This window comes from Chelonia mydas, chromosome 27, assembly GCF_015237465.2.
Source record: "Chelonia mydas isolate rCheMyd1 chromosome 27, rCheMyd1.pri.v2, whole genome shotgun sequence".
Taxonomy (NCBI): Eukaryota; Metazoa; Chordata; order Testudines; family Cheloniidae; genus Chelonia; species Chelonia mydas.
The window spans coordinates 8474378-8497704 of NC_057860.1; the positions used below are offsets into that span (position 1 = coordinate 8474378).

At 60.4% G+C, this 23327-nt stretch overlaps 1 protein-coding gene across 1 annotated transcript; it reads left to right on the forward strand.

Annotated features, from left to right (window-relative positions):
* Positions 1 to 529: 529 nt before the first annotated feature.
* LOC102937353 (all-trans-retinol 13,14-reductase-like) lies at positions 530 to 17801 on the forward strand. The gene is made up of 11 exons (XM_037887044.2): positions 530 to 715; positions 7958 to 8140; positions 9402 to 9631; positions 10005 to 10200; positions 11405 to 11599; positions 11684 to 11803; positions 12218 to 12356; positions 13987 to 14096; positions 14977 to 15143; positions 16203 to 16362; positions 16671 to 17801. The coding sequence occupies exons 1-11, from the start codon at positions 556 to 558 to the stop codon at positions 16814 to 16816; spliced, it is 1806 nt and encodes a 601-aa protein (XP_037742972.1). The 5' UTR covers positions 530 to 555; the 3' UTR covers positions 16817 to 17801.
* The last annotated feature ends 5526 nt before the right edge of the window (positions 17802 to 23327 follow it).

Consider the following 23327-nt stretch of genomic DNA (forward strand, 5'->3'; position numbering starts at 1 on the left):
CCTGATGCTGACACGTGTCAGCCCCGGGGTGCTGAGCAAGTGCCAAGACCCAGTGGCACCTGTGGACGGCTGCAAACCACTCCCCGCGCTGACGTGGGGAGCCCTGGTTAAACCCAACTGGGCCAAGGAGCAGCTGTGCTGAACACGGTTTGTTCTTCTCCAGGCTCGCCTTGCAGCCAGCGTGTCTGCAGCGGTGCCGTGTGTGTGTGTGTGTGTGTCACTGTATCTGAAGGAGCAAAGGGGTGTGTGTGTGTGTGTGGGGGGTCAGTCTGTCTTCAGGGCGGCGTGCATGAGTTTGTCCGGAGCAGTGCATCAATGTATCTGAGATCGGTGGATCCGTGAGCACCTCCACTTCGTTTGCCCGGCTGTTGCAGAGCAAGGCCTGGCATCCCCAGGCAGCGTTGATTAAAGAGTTAACAGCCCTTGGCTTATCTGCTGGGACTGAGGCCAAGCCGGCTCCCTGCCCACCTGCTCCTCCCACCCCACCCCAGCCCACATAGACTCCAGCCGGCCTCCTTTGCTCGGGATTTGTGCTGAGCTCTGCAGCCTGCAGCAATGTGGCCGGTGCTTGTCCTTTGCCTCTGCCTGCTGGCCTTGGGGCTGCTGGGGGCCCGGCACTTCGGCCCGGGGGGCAACCCCTTTGCCGGGGGGCCCCTGCAGCCCCCCAGGCCGCTGGTCACGGATCAGAAAGTCAGGGACAAGGTCCTGAAGCAGGGTAAGTGCAGAGCGTGAGCCAGGGAACATGCCAAGGGCCGGCGCGGGGAGAGCGTGAGCTCTAAGCTGCACCTGGGCGGCTTCGACACCGTCCCACGGGCACCTGTCCCTCGTCGCCTTTTGGCTGGCAGTGGGGGGGGCATCCTCGGACTTCCCCCGGGGGGGTCGCTCACTCCCTGCCCCTCCCGGTTGTGACCCTCTCCTGGCACCTGCCAGCCCCTGGCCGGGTATAGCCGCGATCACGCCTGTCCGCTAGGTTTCCTGTGGGCAGTTCTGACGGCCTCTCTGATCATTCCACCACGTTTGTCCTTTCTGGTGTCTACGGGGGGATTAGTTTAGGGATTCCCTGAACTCACGCTCTGGGTGAGAGCTGCCACGGCAGTTGCTAGCTGTCCGATTGCTTGAGTGTCCTCCCGCTCCACCTGAGAAGCTGGTGAATTTAGCTGTGTCCAATTATGCTCTTTCACAGGGGAGGGCGGTTGTCAGTTTCTCCTTCCTCCACAGCAGGCGGCATGGCCTTTCTTTGCAGTACCCTCAGTTGCTGGGATGCTCTTGATTTTTGCCAGTGCTTCACTTCCAGGCTACAGGGCTTTTTCCAACTAAAGTCAGCGACATCTAAATCCCATAAATACCGTTTTCGGTCAGCTCTGATACGCTGGTCCAAATCGACTGACTTTGAACCACTCCGGAGGGGTATTTTAGTGCAGACTCGGCTTTCTCTGATGCAAAGATAATTGTTGTGGATCAAGATCCATTCCACTCTCCAGAAAATCCAGTGGTGGCCCTCGCTGAGTTCTTGAACTGCCTTTGTTAATGTTTGATAGAGATGGGTGGCACTTTTGTCAGCGTAATATGTCCCTAGGGTCTGCCTTAGGCCATGTCTACACTACACTGCTTGGTTGGTATAGCTGTGTCGGTCAGGGGTGTGATAAAACCACGTGCGGTGCCGGCAAAACCCCAGTGTGGATGCAGCTACGTCAGCGGAAGAGTGCGTCTGTGGGCATCGCTAATGTGTCATCTGGGGAAGTGGGTGGCTATGCTGGCAGAAGAAACTCCTTCTGGTGGCATATGCTGGGTCTAAAGTGGGGGCCCTGCTGGCATAGCTATACCAGCAAAGCATTCGCAGTGTAGACCCGGCCTTTTGGGCAGTGGGAGATCGCTCTGACTCCGTACCACTTCGGAGTTTTAGTCCTGGGCTGAGTGCACGGATCCCACCTTCTAGAGCTGCTGGCCCGGGATAATCCCTCTTTAATCCACTGTCACTTTGGTTGCCAGACATCTGGAACTGAACCTGGCCCGTTGCACGGAATCACCAGTCTGGTGCGAGTCCGCCCAGGCGGGGTCCTGGGGAAGCCAGAGGGTCCTGCCCTCCAACTTCGCAGTCTGATGTGACTCTCAGCCAGCCAGTGAAACAGAAGGTTTATTAGACGACAGGAACATGGTCTAAAACAGAGCTTGTAGGTGCAGAGAACAGGACCCCTCAGCTGGGTCCATTTTGGGGGGCAGTGAGCCAGACAACCATGTCTGCCCTTCACTCCATGTCTCCAGCCAGCCCCAAACTGACCCCGCTCCAGCCCCTCCTCCTCTGGGCTTTGTCCCTTTCCCGGGCCAGGAGGTCACCTGATTCCTTTGTTCTCCAACCCTTTAGCTCTCACCTTGCAGGGGGGAAGGGCCAGGCCATCAGGTGCCAGGAAACAGGGTGTCGGCCATTCTGTGTGTCCAGACCCCTGCACACACCTGCCCTCTAGGGCTCTGCAACGATCAGACACCCTTATCCCACCACCTAGATACTTAAGAACTGCATAGGGGAAACTGAGGCACACCCACAATATTCAGAGGAAACATTAAGAACAGTCCCACTTTGTCACACTGAACCTGGCCCGTTGCACGGAATCACCAGTCTGGTGCGTAGTTCTGAAATTTTTCCTAAACACGGATGGCAGGTTCTGCTGGATCTGAGGCTGTGTTCCCTTATGCCCCTCACGTTCAATGGTTCCGTTTTCATCTGCTCTGAATCACTCCCGTCTTCCGTCCCTGCTGCGTTACCTGCTCCATCTTCCGACAAGCTAAGAAAGCGTCTTTCCATTCCTGCGTGGGGGTTTTTCCCCCCTGGTTAGTGTTTTCTGGGTCAGCTTTGCCCCCTTCCCTTTCTGAATCAGACCCTGAATTTGATCATTGAGATGGAGCAACAGGGACAGAACCTCACCCCCCACTCACCTAACACGTCCCTTTTCTAAATGCAGCAGGAGCCACCCGATCAAACCTCCGTGGCCCGTGGGCCTCATATTTGTTGGATCGGCCCGTGCCACGCCCAGACGCTCCATCAGAGTCAGGAGATCCTGGGAGAATTTGCAAGCTCCATTTTGCAGCCTGGGGCCCAGAACAAATATCCATATTTGTCACCCCCCTGAGTCACAAGACCCAGCTTTGCAAGGAGAACTTTGCTCCCGCGGGGAAGCGAAACAGTTTGTCCTTAGGAGCTTCTTGCAGGCGGAGACCCACCCCATAGTGCCCTGGCCACCTTTTCTGCCGGCAGTCCCCCCTCTGCCTGCTTCAGACCCCCTTCCCTGGGCCCCAACCCTTTTCTTAAAGGGGCCGCTCCCATTTCTCTTCATATCAAATTTGTGTGGCTAATAACAGGAAACAAATATTCAAAGTTATTAGCAAATCTAGACAATAGGAACCTGCTTCTAAAACACCTCGCGCGAGCGCTGTTCTGGCCTGATGGCACGGGGGGAGAGGGGGACCGTTTCTCGCATCGCACCCCTGCTCTCTGGGGTGCCTCAGTCATTGCTCAGAGCCGGCGTCTGGTGGGCGCAGTCTCAGCCCAGGACTGTCCCCCCGTACGTGGGGCAACACTGTCTCCACCCACTCGCCCTGGTCGTGTGCAGGACCGGCACGGCCTGGGTGGGCGCCAAAGAAAGAACCCAGAACCAAAAGGTTGTCCCTGCTCCAAAGAGCTCACAAAGCGGGGGACTAGCAATCAGGACTCCTGGGTTCCATTCCCTGCTGCACCGCTCTGTGACCTCGGGCAAGTCACTCCCCCTCGCTGTGCCTCAGTTTCCCTCCAGAGCGGGTGTTTGTTTGAATAGATTCACTGCTCCCACCGGTAAAATTTGGTGAGTCCCCCCGGGGTGAAAGGTCAGTATTACTCAGGTAACCAACCCTGAAGACCCGCTCCCCAGAGCCAGACGCTTCGTTTGAAACCTGCCCAGCCATGGAAGCAGGAGCTGGCCCAGGACACCAGATTGGCATGGGGACGTCCGCTGATGTCCCCTAAGCCTGGCGCAAGGCAGCCAAGGTGAGAGAAGGGGCAGCTCACACCCAGGCCCTGGCCTCAGCCGGGCCGCATCACTTCTCCAAGGCATGGACTAATTTGAGGGCCGACAGACTCCCCCCTCATGCCCTGCGGTGTCTGGGCGAACAGCCGGTCCGGCCAGTCCTGCAGGCGCCCCATGCTCATGTCCTGCCCCTGAGTCCCGTTTCATTTTGAATCTTTGTTTCCATCTGCACCTTCCTCCACCCCCTGGTGGCTTTGACTCAGCCCGGCCACCGATTTTGTCGTTATCCAGTGGCACGATAATCCCCGTGGTCCGGGGCAGATGGAAGAAGCCCTTCTGGGTCCGTGTTTTTAGATTTAATCTGTGTCTATTCTGGTCTGCGGGGGCTGGGCTTTTTTTTTTATCTCCCTCCGCTCCCATGCTGGAGTATATGTTCGCTCCAGCTCCCGCGGGCTGGCTGGCTGGCTTAGGGCCTCGTCCTGCTTAAGAATCAGACCCAGACAGAGAGGGAGAGAGGCCACGCCGAGGGTCCTTCCAGCCGCTCTGGCAATGCAAGGGGGCCTGGGTGTCAATGAGAATCAAATCCTCTCTCTTTGGGTCGGTCCGGGGCTTGTGTCCGGTGTGGGGGTTCCCTCGCTAGCGGGGGGGGTCCACATCAGCTCTTGCCTGGGGGTGAAGACCCGTCCTTGGGGGAGGCAGGAGTTCACCCGGGAACAAGTCCAGGGGCAGCAGGTTTGTATAATTTTTGCTGGTGCCCAGAACGGGTCTAAGTCATCCCCCAACCCCCCAGCCTTGTAAACCGATGTATATTTTTAAAAATAATGTAAAAATGGACTGGAAACAGTACGTCAGTATGTGTTTAACAGTTTCCCTGTACTGCACAATGTGGGGGGAGTGTGGGGGGATGAGGGCTCTGGCTCGGGGTGTGGGCTCTGGGGTGGGGCTGGGGATGAGGGATTTGGGGTATGGAAGGGGGCTCAGGGCTAGGGCAGAGGGTTGGGGTGCGGGGCCGGGGGACGAGGGCTGCGGGGTGGAGCCGGGGATGAGGGGTTCGCGGAGCAGGAGGGGGCTCAGGGTGGGGCAGAGGGCTGGGGTGAGGGCTCTGGCTGGGGTGGGGGGCTCTGGGGATGAGGAGTTTGGGGTGCCAGGCCCTGAATATTTCTGAAGCCCAGGGCCCATACAACTTGCTGCCCCTGAACAAGCCCTCTGTTTGGTGCCAGTCAGCCAGTCCAGTCTCTTTATGATGCTGCTCTCTGGATCTCTGCCCAGCCCAGAGCTGGCGCTCAGCCTTCTGGGTCTCTGCAGCAGCCCCGGAGATCGGCCGTGGGGCACTGGGGTGGGGTTTCCTGCCATCTGGCTGCTCAATCCCCTGACAGCTAGGACCACCGAGGCAGAGTGGAGTGGGGATTCACACCTGCCCCTGGGCTTTCTGGCTGTCTCTCCCTCTCCCTCTCTCTCCAGGTGGCTGCCTATCCTGCCGGAGCAAATAACCCCTGGGTTAGGCCTGAAACTGGAGTGAAGCTGTTTGCTAAAGCAAAATCCAGCCGTAGCTTTGTCCCCCAGCTCAGGATTGGGGTGGGGCGGGGGGGCAGGGGCGTGAGCAGGCGCTTGCCAGGGAATTTAGGTGGTGTCATGGAGTCCCCGGGCGATGCTCTGGACCTGCTCCCTACGAAGCCAGGCAGGACTCTGGGGAAGTCTCCTCTCTGGGAGCAGACTGTCTGCAAGGCAAACAGCTCACACAGCTTCCACCTTCCTGGGTCTGACCTCAGAGCATTCAGCCTCCTCTGCCCCTCCGTGGGCTTCCCACAGTGAGTCCACCCAGGCAGGGTCCTGGGGAAGCCAGAGGGTCCTGCCCCCCAACTCCGCAGTCAGATGTGACTCTCAGCCCGCTGGTTTATTCGACGACAGGAACATGGTCTAAAACAGAGCTTGTAGGTACAGAGAACAGGACCCCTCAGCTGGGTCCATTTTGGGGGGCAGCGAGCCAGACAACCACGTCTGCACTTCACTCCCAGCCAGCCCCAAACTGAAACTCTCTCCAGCCCCCTCCTCCTCTGGGCTTTGTCCCTTTCCCGGGCCAGGAGGTCACCTGATTCCTTTGTTCTCCAACCCTTTAGCTCTCACCTTGCAGGGGGGAAGGGCCAGGCCATCAGGTGCCAGGAAACAGGGTGTCGGCCATTCTCTGTGTCCAGACCCTTGCACACACCTGCCCTCTAGGGCTCTGCAATGATCAGACACCCTCATCCCACCACCTAGATACTTAAGAACTGCATAGGGGAAACTGAGGCACCCCCACACTATTCAGAGGAAACATTAAGAACAGTCCTGCTTCGACACAGGTGGTTCCCCAGCAGCTGCTGGGCCTCGTCTCTTGGGGCTCGGTTCTGCACCCCAGGACTCCCCGTTGGGAGCCCTTTGCCTGCATCCCCTGGCGATGGGACCGGCCTCCCCGCATTCCCAGCAGCTGCGTTGTTGAGCCATCTTGGTCAGACAGGTCACTGGCCCTTAGGGTGATCAGATGTCCCGAGTTTATAGGGACAGTCCCGATTTTGGGGTCTTTTTCTTATTACCGCCCCCCCAGTCCCGATTTTTCACACTTGCTGTCCGGTCACCCTACTGGCCCTCCACCCGGCCCTTCCGCACTGCTGGATTCGCCGCAGGCCTCTGGGCAGCTTCTGCACGTGCATCTCCATCCGCTCAGCCGTGTGGCTGGATGTGTCGGCCCGTGGCCCCCTTGGGCCAGGTCCTGGGCGGTAGAGGAGGGGAGTGACCACGTCTCGGCAGCTGGGCTGCTTGTCGCCAGGCTGCTCCTGTCTCTGGAGGGGTGGGGTAGTCTTGCTCCGTCCCGGGCCAGGCCCCGCGTGTCCGAGGTCGGTAGCTGATGCAGGTGGCTGCCCAGCCCTGAGTTGCTTTGGGCCTTCGTGACCCAGTCGTCAGGACTGCCTTCTCCTTAAGGGCCCTGCTGTGGGTGTGGGGCCTGTAGCGGGAGCCACCCGCTCGGCGGACCGTAGAATGAGCCGGTGGCTGCTGGCAGACTCCCCGACCCTCTCCTTGGATTGCTGGGGCCGAGAGCAGCACCCCCTCATGCCCTGGGCGGCACTCGGGGACCCACACACCTGTCCCAGTCGCTGCAAAATGTTTTCCACTCCGCCCTTTTGTTCTGCTGGCCACACACCTGCTTCGTTTGGGGCAGCTCCGCCCTAGCTGGCCCAGCAAGCCCCAGCTCTCTGCTACTCCGGGAGGCTGTCTACTCGAAGCACGGAGCCCAGCCCCGCTCGGAAAGCTGCCAGGGAGCCCCTATGTGGTATCCTATAGTCACTAGGGTGGTGGAGGCTGCCCTTTGTTGGGGTAGCTGGTCTGACATGGTCCCTGCTGAATCGTCCCCAAATCTCATTTGTGACACCCACCGGAGGTCCCCGGCGTCAGCAGATGGGCTCCGCCGTCCCCGCCTAAGCCCCAACCCCCTTTCGGGGAGCTCAAGGGTTAATCTCGGGGTCAGCGCCCACCCTTCCCACTGGCGCAATCCTTTTACCGTAGCCCCAGCCAGCCCCAAGGGAGAAACCCCAGCGCGAGAGACTCAGTGAAAGTTACGCGGGTACCTGCCCTGCTCCAGTGCAAGGTAGTGAATTGCTCAGCACTAGATGGACATGCCTGTCCCCTGACCCCCCCACCCCCCCTGCTTCCCAGACCCCTGCAGCCATTCACACCAGGGCAGGGTGGGCCTGAGGCCCTACGGCTCAGATTCCCTGGTAGGACCGACCCCCCGAGGCGCAGGGGCCGTGCCTCCTGGGTGTCTGGGGTGAGATGCAGCAGCGGGGCCAGGAGAATGAGACAGAGGGTTTCGGGCTGGGTGGCAGCGACCCACGTCCCCCCAGCATAGGGCCGTGGCGTGGGTCGCCCCGCCCGCACCCCCGGGATCCTGCGGGCTCTGGCGTTGTTAACCCTTTGCCCTCCCTTGCCAGGTTTCGCCCTGGAGAAGGTGCCACCTGACCTGGACGCCATCGTGATCGGCAGCGGGATCGGAGGCCTGGCCGTGGCGGCTACCTTGGCAAAGGCCGGCAAGCGGGTCCTGGTGCTGGAGCAGCACGACCAGGCGGGGGGATGCTGCCACACCTTCCAGGAGAAGGGCTTTGAGTTTGACGTGGGTAAGCGGTGGGAGGAGCCCGCTGGATGCTCGCGGGCGAGGACGTCAAGGGAGTTGCTGGATTTCTTGGGGCCGGGCCCGGCCTGTGGGACCCCCCCCCACAGCTTCTTGCCTGGGCAGAGGGCAGTTCCCCCGTCTGCGGCGCTCCTGCTGGGGAAATGGGGTCAGGGTGCGGGGGCTAGCCTCCACCCCACCCGGCACTCCCGCCAGAAGGGTGACCAGATGTCCTGATTTTAAAGGGACAGTCCTGATATTTGGGGTTTTGTGTTATATAGGCCTAGGTGCGGGGGCTTCCCCAACAGGAGCGCTGGGCAGATGGAGCGGGTCGGGGTGCTTGGGGGTGCCTATTTTTCCAGGGACCCCCCCCCCCAGTTGACCAGGGGCGAGCAGACAGGGGAGCAGAAGGGATTGATGAGCCATACTGGCTGGCACAGTGGGCATCGCCTGCCTCACCACTGTCGAGGGGTTTTGTGGGCATCGCGGCAAAGGAGAGTTTAAGGCAGGATTTGAAAGAGGGAGAGGTCTCACTGCATGACCTGGGGGGCGGGGGGTGGGCAAGTCCCACCCCTGCTCTGTGCCTCAGTTTCCCCATTTGTAAAATGGGGGTCATGATAATGACCTGCCGCCCAAGGGGGCAGTTAGTTAATATTGGTAACATGGCGGAAGGTATGTCTGATTCCTCTAGGGGATGGTCGTGTGAAGATCCCCCCCGCCCCCCCCCCCCCCCCCCCGGTGCTGGTACACTCTCTCTGCAGGGTGCCGCGGGGACACGGGGCCTAACAGCAAGGTTAGCTGAGGTCAAAACCAAACCAACCCCCCCCATCTCCACCTCTCTGAAGGTGACTCCAGGAGCAGGACGACGGCTAATTGGTTTACTTAATTCCCTAGCATCTGCCGCTGTGGGCTGCCAGATTCATGTCAGATCTCACAAGCTAAGCAGCACGGGGCCTGACCGGTAATTGGATGGGAGGCCGCCCAGGTGGCTACCGGTGCCGGGGTAGGTGGGGCTCTTCTGCCAGCCATAGGCCGGTTGCCCAGCCGTGGTGCTAGCAGCGTGGCAATTAGATCCCAGCAAGGGGGTGGCGTGTGGGCAGTGCGTGGCACCGGGGCATGCTTCCTCTGGCTAGCCGCAGCACGCGATGGGGCTGGCCCGGATTGCCCCCTTTTCTCCAAGCTGCATCCCCAAAGATCTCACCTTCCAAGCCCCTCCCCACTCCATATCACCGGGGCTAAGCCTTTCTCTCTCCCTCCTGGCCTGGCAGGCATCCACTACGTGGGTCAGATGCACCCGAAGGGCATGCTGCGGGTGGCTTTGGACCAGCTCACGGATGGCCAGCTGGAGTGGGTGAGGCTGGAGGACCCCTACGACAGCGTGACGGTAGGGGACCGGGACTACCACTTGTGTTCAGGCAAAAGGACCTTTGTGGAGGAGCTGGAGAAGCAGTTCCCGGCAGAGAAGGAGGCCATCAGGGAGTTCATGAGGCTGTCCAAGGTGAGAGCCGAGGTCGCGGAGCAGACCCCTGGCTGCAGCAGCCCCAGCTGAGGTCGGGGCCCCACGGCGCTTGGTGCTGTACATGCGCCCAGCGACAGAACCTGGCCCTGCCTGGGAGGGGAAACCAGAGACACAGAGAGGGGCGGTGACTTGCCCAGGGTCACTCAGAGCAGGGAACAGAGCCCTGGAGTCCTGAGGCTCAGTCTGATGCTCTGACCATTGGACCATGCTGCCTTGTGATGCACGGGTGCCATTGTGCTGGAGAGTCTCCCCCTCAGGATCTGAGATGGCTGGGACCCTCTCCCTCCCTTCCTGGGGGGACAGAAGGCTCTGCCAGGCCCGTTACTGTGGGTTGCTCTTGCCTTTCCTGTAGATGGCGGCGACACGGGTGCCCCTCATTGCTATACTCAAGATGATCCCCCTCTGGCTGGCCACGCTGCTGATCCGCACTGGCCTCATTCACTGGGTCTCCCCCGTCTTCAAGATGGCGGACACCAGCCACAGCCAGGTCATGGAGCGGCTGACGGCCAACAAGGACCTGCAGGTGGTCCTCAGCTACTTCTTCTACGGTGAGGTGGGCCCCAGCCACCTGCCCCCTGGGGTTCCCCCCTATGAGGCAGGGTGCCCTGGGTCAGCAGGCTTGGAACTGACTGCTGAGCCATGCCATGGGTCCCGGGAAGGGGTGGGGGACGTCTTACACTCCTGGGGACGTCTTGACCATCCCGGTGCCGCTCCATGGACGTCAGTGCGGTTGGGTAATGCACTGACTGAGCAGGGGGGAGCCGTTGTCCTGGAGTATGTAGCCAATGAGTTCAGTTTATGATTCATTTATTATAAGCATTATTTATGATTTTACTTCATAGCGTGTTTAGTTTATTATTCATTTGTTGTGTGATGTTATGATTAATTAACATAATTATATATAATACCCTCAATGGTATAATATAACAGCCTGCTACTGCCTTGCAGCTGGTGGAGTTACTCCCTTAGCTCAGCGGGTAGGCGCGTATGTTGAGGGTACCAGTGTTACCCAGGGTTGTCAGAACCCCCAAGAGGGGCAACTTAACTATTTCACTCCAGGAACAAATCGACAGGAACTCAGCGATTCCGTCTGATCAAGGATTGAATGCGCTCCTGTCTAATACTGCAGTTTATTAGATTTAAGCACACACCAACATAAACACGAGGTTTAGAACATCCCAGCTATTTACCAATATTCGGAGACGGCATTGAGTAATCCGCGACAGGTCAGCGCGGGTCAAACGCCTCCCTGCCAGGGAGTAAAGATGCGAGGAAAACGTCTCTCCCAGGATAGCTCCCCGGGACTGCTCCCAAAGTACACTGGTATCATCTAAACTTTCTATAATTAACTTCTACAAAACACATAGGTCAGAATGACCCGCCACTAAATCATCCCTTTTCTAACTTTCAATAAACTTTTACTATCAGAGCCATCTAGATTCAAGGCTGTCCATCCACATATCTCCTTTCATTCTCAGTTATTTACTTTGCTGCCCCTCCTCCCATTCTGATTAGCAAAACTGCCGGTAGTTATGACCTTGTTTCTAAAAGCCTGTCTCCAAATGAACCCTTCGCTAATATGGCTGCAATTAGCTTGATCACATTCTGGGGTATATACCCCCTACAAACCCAGGGCAACACCAGGTTCAGGCCTTGCAAGGGGCATTCCAGTGCAAGGATGCGGCCCCTGGGGTTGGAGTGAGATCCGGGGGGGGAGTGGTTACTTTTTGTGACCTGCCCCCTTGCCGCCAGGCGTTCCCCCCCGGGACTCCAGCTTCCTCATCAACGCCCTCATGGTGCACCACTACAAGCGTGGCGCCTGGTATCCACGAGGGGGCGCCAGCGAGATCGCCTTCCACGCCATCCCGGTGATCCAGCGGGCTGGAGGCGCTGTGCTGGTGAGAGCCCGCGTGGGGAGGATCCTGCTGTCCGAGGGCGCGGCGCTGGGTGAGTCCCGGGGGCACCTGGGTTACCCCTCCCCACACGGTGGAAGTGCGTTTGCTAGGGTCTGGTGTCCTTGTCTCCCGGCAGGAGTGACGGTGCAGAAGCGGGGCCAGGAGGTGGTGGTTTATGCCCCCGTGGTGATCTCGGACGCTGGGATATTCAACACCTTTGGGACCCTGCTGCCCGCAGAGATCAGGAGCAAAGCAGGTAAAGGGGGAGCAGCCCTCTGGGACCTCAGCAGAGGTGGTGTCTGGCCCACCCCTCTCCAGGAGGCCAGGCAAGGGCCCAGTCTTGCAGACAACTGGCACCGGTCCATGGGGTGGCAGAGAGAATGGATGGGCGCGGCTGCCAGCGTCGGGCTAGTCCTGCTCTCCTGGGCGCATCTGGGAAGTCCTAGGGCGGCCCCGTGGAATTGAACCCTGGGCCTCCAGACCCCAAAGCGTGAGGCTCGCCTGCTTGTGCTAAAAGACCGGGAGCAAAACCACAGGGGCAGGAGTTGGCCCAGAACTAGCAGGGGCTGGAGAGACAGACTGTGTTAGCCTGGGGTACCAGAGCAATCGCCAGCGGCTTTCCCCTGCACCACCCATCTGTGCCCCCCTGGCCCCTCGCTCTCTCTTACAGTGATCCAGTCTGTGCTCAGCATGGTACAGCATGGCATGGGCTCCTTTCTGGTCTTCGTGGGCCTCCGGGGGACCACCGAGGAGCTGGGCATCAAATCCACCAACTACTGGATCTACCTGGCCAACGATCTGGACGAGATGTAAGTGGCAGGCCAAAGGTCCCTGGGACCTCTCGGTCCCCCCCTCAGAGCAGGTGTGCTTCTCTGCCTGTCCCATCTCTGACACCTGGGTCCTGATCCCGTGCCTCGGTTGGTCCGGATCCTGTGGTGCTCTTCAGAAGCACAGAGCATCAGAGATCTTAAGGCCGAAAGGGATCAGCTCGTGGTAGACCCAGTGACCCGGCCCCGTTCTATCCTTTAATTGCGTTATGGTAGCACTGAGGGACCCCAGCCGGGAGCAAGGCCACGCTAGTGCTGGGCACAGAATAACAGAGGAGCTTACATTTGAAACAAACCTCTGCCGATTCCGCCCCCAAGCCACCCGCCTAGACTCCCAGGTGAGATTTTTCCTCCTTTCCTGCCCGACGCTGCGGTGCGGCATTGCTGCGTGCTGGCAAACAGCCGCTACGTCCCGCCCCAGAGGTGGAAGCATTTCAAGGGCGAGTGACGGGATCCCTGCACGTCCCTTACCTGCCGCACACTTGGGGAGGTGAACGGGAAACGGAAGTAGTAATGGAAAACATTGTGCAAGTGAAAAATGCCCACTTTCGTCAGACGACGCTGACCAGAGCACGGTTAATGATGGAATTAAATAGACAGGGTCTGTACGTTAAGTGTTGCCGATGGAAGGAGCCGTAGAAGCAAAAGTTACTATTCCTTGTCCTCTCTATGTTCCAATGGTTATTGTTGATGTTAGAATAGCAGCTAAAGGCCCCAGTGTGCTAGGCACTGTATGGACACATGGTAAGAGGAGACAGTCCTGGCTCTGATGAGTTTACCATGTAAATAGTTGAGAGATGAAGAGAGGGAGGGGAAACTGAGGCACGGGGCAGGGAAGCAACTAGCCCAAGGTCACCCAGCAGGTCAGTGGCAGAACCTGCCCGCTAGACCATGCTGTCTCTTCAAGCGCTCTGCTTCCCTTCTGGCTCGCAGGGTCTGTCGACACGGTCGTGGTGGGGTGTGCGTGCGGTAGGGACGTCCGCTAGGGGACGTCTGCGCTGGAAACATGGCAGAGCTGTGGCGCCATGGTGTAGACATGCACCGCAGTGGCGGAAGGGGTCTTCTGTTGCTGGAGGGGCGGTAGGGGTGACCTAGGCGTGGGGGTCGGGGTGGATTAATTACACCGCCCAGGGCAATGCACAGGGCCTAACTCCGGAGCGCAGATCAGCCCTCTGTCTGGGCGGACTTGTCGGCCGTACCAGACAGAGGTGGTGGAGGGACAAGGGGAGAGCTAGGTGTGTCCCAGCTCAGCCGGAGCCTGTGACCTCAGCCCCTCGCCCCACAGTGTGCTGTGACCCAGAGCTGCTCGCAGGCCAGGCCCCAGGGGTCAAGGTCAGACCTGGAGGGCAGGTCCCAGGGGAGCGGTTTGCGGCTGAGTTCAGACTCATTCACTTGTAAGGGGGAGGCGATGGGAATTGCCCCCTGGCAGAACGCATTCTGCCCTCACCACCCACTAGGCAGCCCTGTTACTCCAAGCACAGGAGGGGGTGGGGGTAGGTGGCGACGGTGGCTCATGGGTGTAGAGGGCTGGGGTGCAGCCCTCCTCCTTCCCCTCCTCCCCAGGAGGTCTGGCATCCCGCCGTACCATTTGCGCTCTTTCTGGTCCTTTCAGGATGACCCGCTATGCTGCCCTCAGCAGGGAGGAGGTCAGTGAGAACGTGCCCATGATGTTCATCACCTTTCCATCAGCCAAGGACCCCACGTACCAGCAGAGGCACCCAGGTACCCACCCGGAGACCGGCAAATGTGTCCCGGAGCTGGGAACCATTGGAGGGTGGGGTGGGGGATATGAGGGAGGTTCCTGTTCATGGAAGGTCAAGGAGATGCCTCCTGGCTGAGGACCAGCAAGACTGAGCCAGTCCTGCAAAGGTTAAGTAGTGGCCGTCTCTGTACCTGCTGGCCACCCTATCCAGTAGCCAACGGGCTCACACTTCTCACATGGGCCTGTTACCCCCTCCTTAAACCCCTGCCACCCTCCGTATGGTGCCCTTGGATCTAAGGATCATGCCGTCCCCTGGCCAATAGTGAAATGTCCTGGGGACAAACCCCAATCATTAGAGGGCTGGAGAAAATGCCAGATGGGGGGTTGTGCTCGGACTCTGGTGCTCTCCCGACCCCCTAGGCAGGAGAGCCCAAGCGCCAGCCCACTCTCGCTTCAGGGTCGTGCTGCCCTCCGAGCGTCGGGTCTAAGCGTCACCACCCCGGCTGCCCTGGGGATTCCTGCCCCGGAGGGAGGTGCCGCCCCCAGCTCAGCAGGGGCCGCGGGTGAACCCAGTAGCTTGTGGCTGAGCTAGAATGCAGGCCAGGTGTCCTCCTGGTTCACGCCGGCTGAAGACCCGGTCCCATATCTTTCAGGCCGACGCCTAGTCCTAGGGCCGTGACTCCAATCGATACATCGCCCTGGCCGTGCGTGCTCCTCTAGGACAGCCATCCTGCCCCCACAACCACGTTTCAGGGGGCTCCAGATGTCCTTCTCCCATTTGGGGGGCTGGCCCAACATCACAGAATGGGGGAGTGTTGGTTGGGGCAGGGGCCTGTTCAGGAGGGTCCCCCGAGGTTTGGGGCCAGCTTGAATCAGCTCTGTCCTCTCCCTGTGCTCCAGGCCAGTCCTGCATGACCATCCTGACCATGGCTCGCTACGAGTGGTTCGAAGAGTGGTCAGGGGCTGGTGTGAAGAACAGAGGGGCTGACTACCATGCCTACAAGATGGAGATCGCCCAGCGGCTGCTGGACATGGCCTTGGAGAGGTTCCCTCAGCTCCGTGGCAAGGTGACACCCCAATAGACTCCTCCAGTGGGCCTGTGCCGGTTTCTACTGGTGGGCCAGTAGTTCTGTGACCAGTGACCCCTGGAACCATTAGCCCCATAGCTCCATTGCTCTGTGCCCAAGGGCTAGCTGCCAGAAGGTCCCAGGAGGACCCAAAGCTCAAGTTGAAGTAGGCATGGCCCTGTACGTAGTGGGTGAGGGCAGGTCCAGGTTCTCAGATCAGCCTCTCGGTCTCTGGGCCTGGGACTGCTGGGGAGGATTCGTACTCAGCTTGGGGGGGGCGGGGGAAGAGCCACAAGGGATTGTAGGAGCAAAGGTCCTGCGACAGCTGGTTTGCCACCACGTGATAACCGCGATTAGCTGGCGCAGAGGGGACATTACTAGAGCCCGTTCAAGGCGTGTCACGGGGACTGGTGGCAGCCAGAAGCCATGTCCACGCTGGAAAATAGATGGATTCCACACCCATGTTAGAGCCCTAGTGTAGACAAGGCAAGCTGTCGCTTGAATGTGGAGCAGCTGGTCAAGGGCCCCCTTAGCTGCGAGCCCAGGCTTAACCCCAACCCGAAAGCCCGGTTCTGAAAAGCAACCGGAGACCCCTTTGATAGCTCCAGGGGAGCCTTTGGATCCAGGCGAAGGCCCTGGCTTGTGAAGAGATCACTGCACCCGGGACACGCACACACACACGCATGTACACGCACACACACACGTGTACACAGCAGGGAGCGGAGGGCCCGCCTCACTCAACGAACACACGTGGGAAGTCCAGCTTGCTGTGTCGGCACTGGGATGTTCACGTGTTAACACTTTTTTAGTCCCCCCCTTTCCCAGTGAAGACAAGCTGTGGGCGGGTGGGTGGAGTGGGGGTCCAAGGGCAATGGGGCAGGGACCCTGACCTGGAAGGACTTGGGCCTGTATAGTTGGACATCATGGGGTCCTAGAGTCCGTGCTGGGGGGGAGTGGGTTGAGGGGCAGGGCGTGGGGGCTGGAAGGGCTGGCGGCGGGCGGTTTCTGTAGCCCCACGTTGCTCCCTGGCCTGCATGTTGTCCCCCTATCTCTGGGCAGGTGGAGTTCCTGGAGGCGGCCTCCCCTCTCACCAACCAGCACTACCTGGGGGCGCCCCGCGGCGAGATGTACGGGGCCGAGCATAACGTGAGCCGCTTCGCGCCGGCCGTCGTGGCCACCATGCGGGCGGAGACGCCCGTCCGGAACCTCTACCTCACGGGTAAGGGCAGCCTCCAGCCCCGGGGGCCGTCCCCACCCCGCCCCGGCCGGTGGCGCTCACCCCGCTCCTCCTAGGCGTCGGGGTGGCCCACCGGGCCTTGGTGGGGGCCCGGCAGGTTGGCCCCTACTCTTGGGTTGAGCCCTGACTTCACAGGAGCGGGGTTGGGGGGGTCCCTCCAGGGCCGGGTTGGTGGAGCTGAACCCAGAGCTGAACCCCTGCCCGGGGCGGGCCGCTCTGGGTGGCGGGCGGGCTCGGGGGCAGCATGGCAGTTCCGCTGTCTGACGCCCTCCCGTGTGTCCCCATCCCAGGGCAGGACGTCTTTAGCTGCGGCCTGGCCGGTGCCTTGCACGGCGGCCTCATCTGCGCCTCCGCTGTCCTCAACCGCATCCTCTACGTGGACCTGCTGCTCCTGAAGAAGAGGCTCAAGAGGGAGCGTGGCAAGAAAGCAGCCTAGGGGCCCCCCCGGGGGGGGGGAGTGGACCCCATCCCTGCTCACGCGACCCATGGACTAGCTGCCCCACCTCCGTCCTCTGATGCTCAGCCTCGCCGTGCCCCCAGCTGGGGCTGGGAACGTGCCGGAGAAGGAAGGTCGGAACCTCGTCTACACACCCGTTCTCACCCCCAAACCTGCTTTTCCACCCCCAATCTGGGATTTCCCTCCACCCACCCCGGCCGCTGGCTCTGTGGATCGGTCTACACGGCAATTAGACACCTGCGGCTGGCCTGTGCCAGCTGACTCAGGCTCGCAGGGCTCGGGCTAAGGGGATCCTTAATTGCGGTGTGGACATTTGGGCAGGTGTTTTGGGATCCTGTGAGGTGGGAGCTCGGGTGGAAGCTCAGATGGCAGCCCGGGCCTGAACATCTGTCTTTCCAGCTGCTGGGCCATTGCCTGGAATGAGGAGACAAAACCCAACCTGGCTTTCTGCCTCTGACATTTTGGGGTGCAGTCCAGCCCACTGAGGGGCTGTACCACCCCTGGCCTGCTGCCTCAAGTGCATTGCAGGCAGCAGGCAGGTTCCCATCCTGAGTGTCTGAGGAAAACCACAGCCCTGGTCCAGCAACTCTGCCCCAGCAGCCTGCCAGCACTTGCCGGTCACCCTCTGATTCCACCAGCCTGGGTTGCCACTTCCCGGGTGGCCTCAACACATTCCCCGTCCCCGATTTCCCCCCAGAATGCGTGTTCTGCGCTGTCCATCCCTTGCCTGGTCTGTTGCCCCTCTGAGATGCTCAATATACAACAGCTTGCCACCTTCAATGGAGTTACCCAAACAGTTTGCAACATTGGATTCGTTTTGATTAAAGAATCAGATTCGTTTATTGAACTACAAGAGTTAGATTTTAAGTGAGTACAAGTAGAAGGCATTAAAGTCAGAAATGGTTACAGGAGAAATAAAGGTAAAACGCTTTCTAAACTGAAACTAGGCTTGGTTCAAGGTGAAACTCTTATCCCAGGTCCCCTGAAACGCTGCTGACCCAATTCTCCAGCCAAGATCTGTTCCCAAAGGCTGTGTCTTTTGTTGTCTTCGGTGAAAGACAGCAGGCAATGGCTGGCTGGGGAGCGATCCTGTGGGGGTGTCTTTGCCCCCAATTTTTATAGTTCAGCCACCCGTTTGCAATTGCATTTTCCTGAGGGTCACCCCTAGATAAAGGTCATTCTCGCTGTGAGGACGGAGACCAAAAGCTGCTATTGTTTGCTACCATGCGGATCGGTTTGGTCCTGCCCCCCCTTCCTTGCCAAAGAATGGTCACATGCTACGTACATGCCCCCATTAGCTTTGATGACACCTGGCTAGAGGCGTCAGCTTGTCCTTTGGCTTGGAGAAACTGGTTTACCCCCTCCCCAGCCTTGGCTGGTCGACACGCCTCCGTCCCGATTTCAGCTGAGGGTCATCACTGTACAGATAATGTCGCTGCACCCCTTTCACCAGGCCGTTACTGACCAGCGCGTGATTCGTTTTCAGAGGATACCGCACAGGGCGTATTGTGTACAACGATTATGACAATGGTGTGTCGGGTGTGAATACAGGGGTGCACCCTGTCGCACTGCCGCCAGCTGGGAAGGGCGTCCCTGATCCAGGGCTGTACAGACAGGATGGACTATGGGGTGGTGCCTTCCTCCCCCCTGCACCCCAAATATTCCAGCCTGCGGCAGGGGCTGGAGGGCACAGCTACCGTGCCGGGCGCTGGGTCCAGAGGTTGCAACGCTTGGTTCGATGCCCAAATCGGAGGCGGCGGTGCCTGTCTGCATGCCCAGTCCTGCGGCTGCAGTAACGGTATGGCTGTCCAGAGAGTGCAGATTGGTGCCAGCCTGGGAACTGCAGCTGTGACTCACCATCCCCGCCATGGCTAACCAAACACCAGCTGCCCAGCAAGGAACTCACGCTAGGTATGAGCTTGGGGCAGCTGAAAAACAAAGGGGGTGAAGCTGAAGGTGGTGCCAGCACCCCCGGGTGGGTACAAGAGGGACCAGCACCCTCGCCACAGCTCCCTCCAGTTGTCTGCTGCTGGTCCCAGCTGGGTTACCCCCCCACCCTGTCTGTCGTATGTCGCCTGGCGCTGTCTGGTCCTGGATCCCACTTCCTGCCCTGCTGGCTGTTGGCTTATTTCCCGACGCTCCACGGTCCTCGGCAGTAAGGCACGCAATGTGCCACTCAGCAAGGACGTGGGCTCAGCTAGCTCTTTGGGGATCCCCGCTGAGCTCCAATGAGAAAAAGCGGGGCACACATGTAACGGTTGTCGGCAGGCGGGATCGAACCTGGGACCTCAGTGCATGAGCCCAAAGCCACCTGGCTGTTAAGCAAACTCATTAATCTCCCTCTAGGTGGTCTCGGTGCCACCAGACGGGACAGACCGCCACACCCAGCAGGTGTGTGGGTTCATACTTCCCCTCGCTGAAGAAACGCGTCCCGACCTTCAGAGACTTCCCAGTCGAAATCCCGGACGAGCCCCCACTTGAAACGCCAACAGACCTGGGCGGTCGGCGGGTGAGATCGAACCTGGGGCCTCTGGAGCTGAGTGCATCAGCCTTTACTGCATGATCTAAAAGCCAAGCGCCTGGTAGCCCAGGCCGTAGAGCAAACTCATTAACTCGCTCTCTCTCTCCAAGGGGTCTCGGGGCTACGAGAGGGGACAGAACCCCGTGCCCAGGAGGTGTGTGGGTTACACACGCAAACAGGCTCCCGTTTCTCCTGCCGTGCCAACAAACCGGGCCGGGGTGTGCAGCCATTATAAACCAACGGGATTGCGCCAAAGCCACACCCGAAGCCATCGCTCATGGTACAGCGCTCGTGGGGGGCGCAGAAGGGCGAACCCTCTGAAGAGCTCTGGCCCTGAAGGAGACGAGATGGCGCTCGTGAGGGCCCTGGACCTTTTTGGCTTGCGCCAGAGCATCCCACGGGACAGCGCTTGGCGGGGACGCTGGCGAGTTGTTCGCTCCGACGCCGGCCTGGCCCGCAGCACAAGCTTCCCGGGGGGGCTAAGGGGAGCGGCTGGCCCAGCCCTGGCAGGAGAGCGCCCCGTCCGGCCCGGGTTTGCCCGCTGCAGCCTGGCTGCCGGGGGCTGAGCTGGGCCCCACCGTGTGGAGACGGCAAAGGAGATTTAAAGCCAGCTCTGTCCTTGTCCCTGCCCCACGTGCCAGGCAGGGCCAGCGGGTGCTCAGGGGCTCGGCCCGTGGAATTTAGCAAAGTCCAGAGTGTAGCAACGTGATTGCCTGGGGCGGGAGCCGCTTTTATTGCCCCCCCGTGAGGAGTCGGGCCCTGCAGCAGCTGCCTGCTCTCTGGACCGGCCCGGGGCGGGGGAAATGCTGGGGCCAAAGGACGGCGGGCGCCTTGTCTCCCATTGGCGCAGTGGGCGCCCTTCCCCTCCCGGTGCCCCCGCCCTGCTCCCTGCCCCACTGATGCCACCCTGCCGGAGCTCTCTTCTCCAGCTTCATCTCCCCCTACCTGAGCCTCTTACCTGCCCTCCAGCCCCCAGCTCTGCCCCCTTCCCTCCACCACCCAGCTCCCCCATGGGAAGGTTCAGCCCCACACCAGTTATACCCCCTCCCCCAGCAAAAACGCTCCCTTGCCTTGCCCCCCAACAGGCCAGCCCCGACTCCAGTGGGGGAGCCGTGCCTCAGCTCACCAGCGCCCCCTGCAGATTCCCCCCAGGACCTGCACGCCAGCAGTCCACTGGGATTGATCTGTGTCCTCGTGGGACCAGGCCCTCGCACGCAGGCAACAAACACGACACCGGCAGGGTTTTGACATATAAATACAAGCAGCTCGGGTTGGCCCCGTTGGCTAACTACACAGGGCAAGCAGCCGAACAATCAAACAGCCCAAGGCAGCAGCAGCCGGTGCTAACAGCCCATTTCTAATACAGGGAGGGGCCGGCTTTGAGTGGCGTTGTGACCCCCCCCACGGGCCCGGTCCCAACACCCCTGCAATTGGGCCCGGCTGCGCTTTTGATGCAGGGGCAGGCGGACCCAGTTTGCATGATGTGAGAGCCCGGCACACAGGATCGCAACGTCACTCACATCTGGCCCTGGTGCCCCTCCGTCATGGACTGCCCATATTTATTTGAGACAATGAAGTTCAACCCCACGGCTTGAGAATCAAGATGATCACCAGGTGCGTCGAGCGGGACGTGCGAAAATGGTCGTCAGCACCCCCAACTTCAGCCAGTGCCAAGCCACGGCCAGGCTGGGACCCCGTCTCTGGTGGGGGTGTGTGGGCAGGACCATCCAAGGAAGATGCAAGAACCCTGCAGGGGGCAGTCCCGGGATAACCTGGGGAAGCGCCTGCCTCACCCCCGACCTCTCCCTAGCTGAAGTTGCAGATGTCAATGGCCATTTTTGGGTGCCTCACTTGATTCACCAGGTGATAATCTTGAGATGAGCATCTGCCCCAGTGATTCTTGCTAAGATGAGGACCAGTGATCCCCATGCTTCAAGGCCTGGGCTGAGCCGCTGCTGGGGGTCAGGAAGGAATCTCCCCGCCTGCTGCACAATACGATACACTGGGGGGTGGCATTCAGCCCGCTGAAGCGTCCACCACTGGCCACTGAGATCTGTTGCCAGTGGCCTTTCGTGACGCAAACGACCCACTGCGGAGGGCTCAGAAGAACTTGTGAGTTCATAGCGCCCGCCCTGCCGCCGTCCCCCCCAAACCACACATGATCAATGTGGGGTTGAACTAGGGTTGCCAACATTGTCTTTAAAAACATATGGGCTGTGGGTGACAGAGGGGCACCGGGGTCAGATGTGAGCAACGTTGCCACCCTGCGTGCCAGGTTCCAACGTCATTCAAATTTGGCCCGGCTGCCCCGGCATCAAACGGGCGGCCGGGCCATATTTGAGTGGTGTTGGGCCCTGGCACGCGGAGTCACAACCCCACTCAAATCAGGCCCGGCCGCCCCCTCCGTCAGCATCCTCTTTGACCCTGTATTTCAACCAGAGGGAGCAGCCTAAGCTCTGTCCCCGGCAATACTGAATCAAAGGCCCCCCCAAGCCCAGCCCCAGCAGCCCCCAACCTCACCCCCACCCCCACCCTACTGGCGTCAGCAGCACAGGGCGGAGTCCATGGGGAGGGGCTCCCGCTTTAGCACCGGTCTCTTGTCTCCAGCCCTGCTGGGGCATGTCCTGCCACGGTGCCCTTGCCCCTTCCTGGCTGGTGCCCCCATGGCAGGGGGTGGCTTATCATGGCAGTCGTTGGAGAGAGATTGGCCGGGGGGGGTTAATCGCCGCCACCCCAAGGTGATGCCAGCAAGTGGCGAGCTCCGTGGTGCCCCCTAGAATCTGGTCTGGTGGTTAACGCCTGTTGCTGGAGGGTCTGCCATGATGACGCTGTAGGAGGGCGGCGGGATGGCAGGGAGCGGGTACAGGGACTGCTTCGACACCACCTAGGAACGGAAGCATGTCAGACAGCTCTGCCAGGCGCCCCGCCGAGCCCGCAGCTGAGAGACGTTTGCGGTCACCGGGGAGGAAGTGTGATCTAGTGGGTAGAGCGGGACGAGGCGGGGGACTGGGAGTCCTGGGTTCTATCCACAGCTCGGGAAGGGGAGCTGGGATCAGGGCTCGGAGCAGGGGGCCGGCCAGAGCAGGATCCAGCGAGGGAAGGTGCTGGAGACGGGCCGAGTGATTAAGGCCAACGAACTGACTCGGAGCCAGAGCCAATCAAGCCGGCTTGCTCGGCGCTGCACTGGGCAGCCCGCAATGCACTGGTCAGTGGCCAATGCCGCCATCCGAGCCCTGCTCCCCCATCTCCCATGACGCTAGCCCGGGCTCACCCCACCGGCCAGCGGGCACGGATGGGCTCCGAGCCATAGAGATCCAGGAGGAGCCATGCGAGTCCTGGATGGGGCACAGCAGGCTGGGCAGAGGGCAAGGCCCTAGGGCACTCAGTTCTGCACCAGCTGGCAAGGGGCTGGCGACGGGTGTAGCAAACTGACAGTGCCCGCTGCTCCACGGGCAGGCAGATGGAACCCACCTCGCTGTAGGGCGGGGGGTCCTCCTGGGGCTGCTGGATGGGGGACTCGGGAGGGGCCGGCCCGGGGGCAGGCGGGACGTGGGGCTGCGCTGGTTCGACGCCCTCCGTCTGGTGCAGCACGCTCCAATTCTTGCAGCACTTGTACATGGCGAAGAGGCAAATGACCCCTATCATCACGCCCATGAAGATGAAGATGAGTCTGCCGGGAGAGAGAGACACGTGGCTGCAGAGGGCAGGGCCAGGTGCGGTCACGGGTGCGGGGTGAGACGGCCACTGCTGTCCGGGGGCTTTGGTTCTAACCCGCCCCGCTCTGGAGAGTCCCCGAAACACGGCCCCTCCCACAGCGCCGGGCCCAAGTGACCCAGCCGTCCCTGCCCTCCCCCGCGGGCCATCCATGCGCTCAGCCTGATCTCTGCTCACAGCACCCCTGCACGGGGCAGCATTCCCCACACCAGGCACCTGCCGCTCCTGGGGCTGGGGGGGCCCGGAGTCGATGCG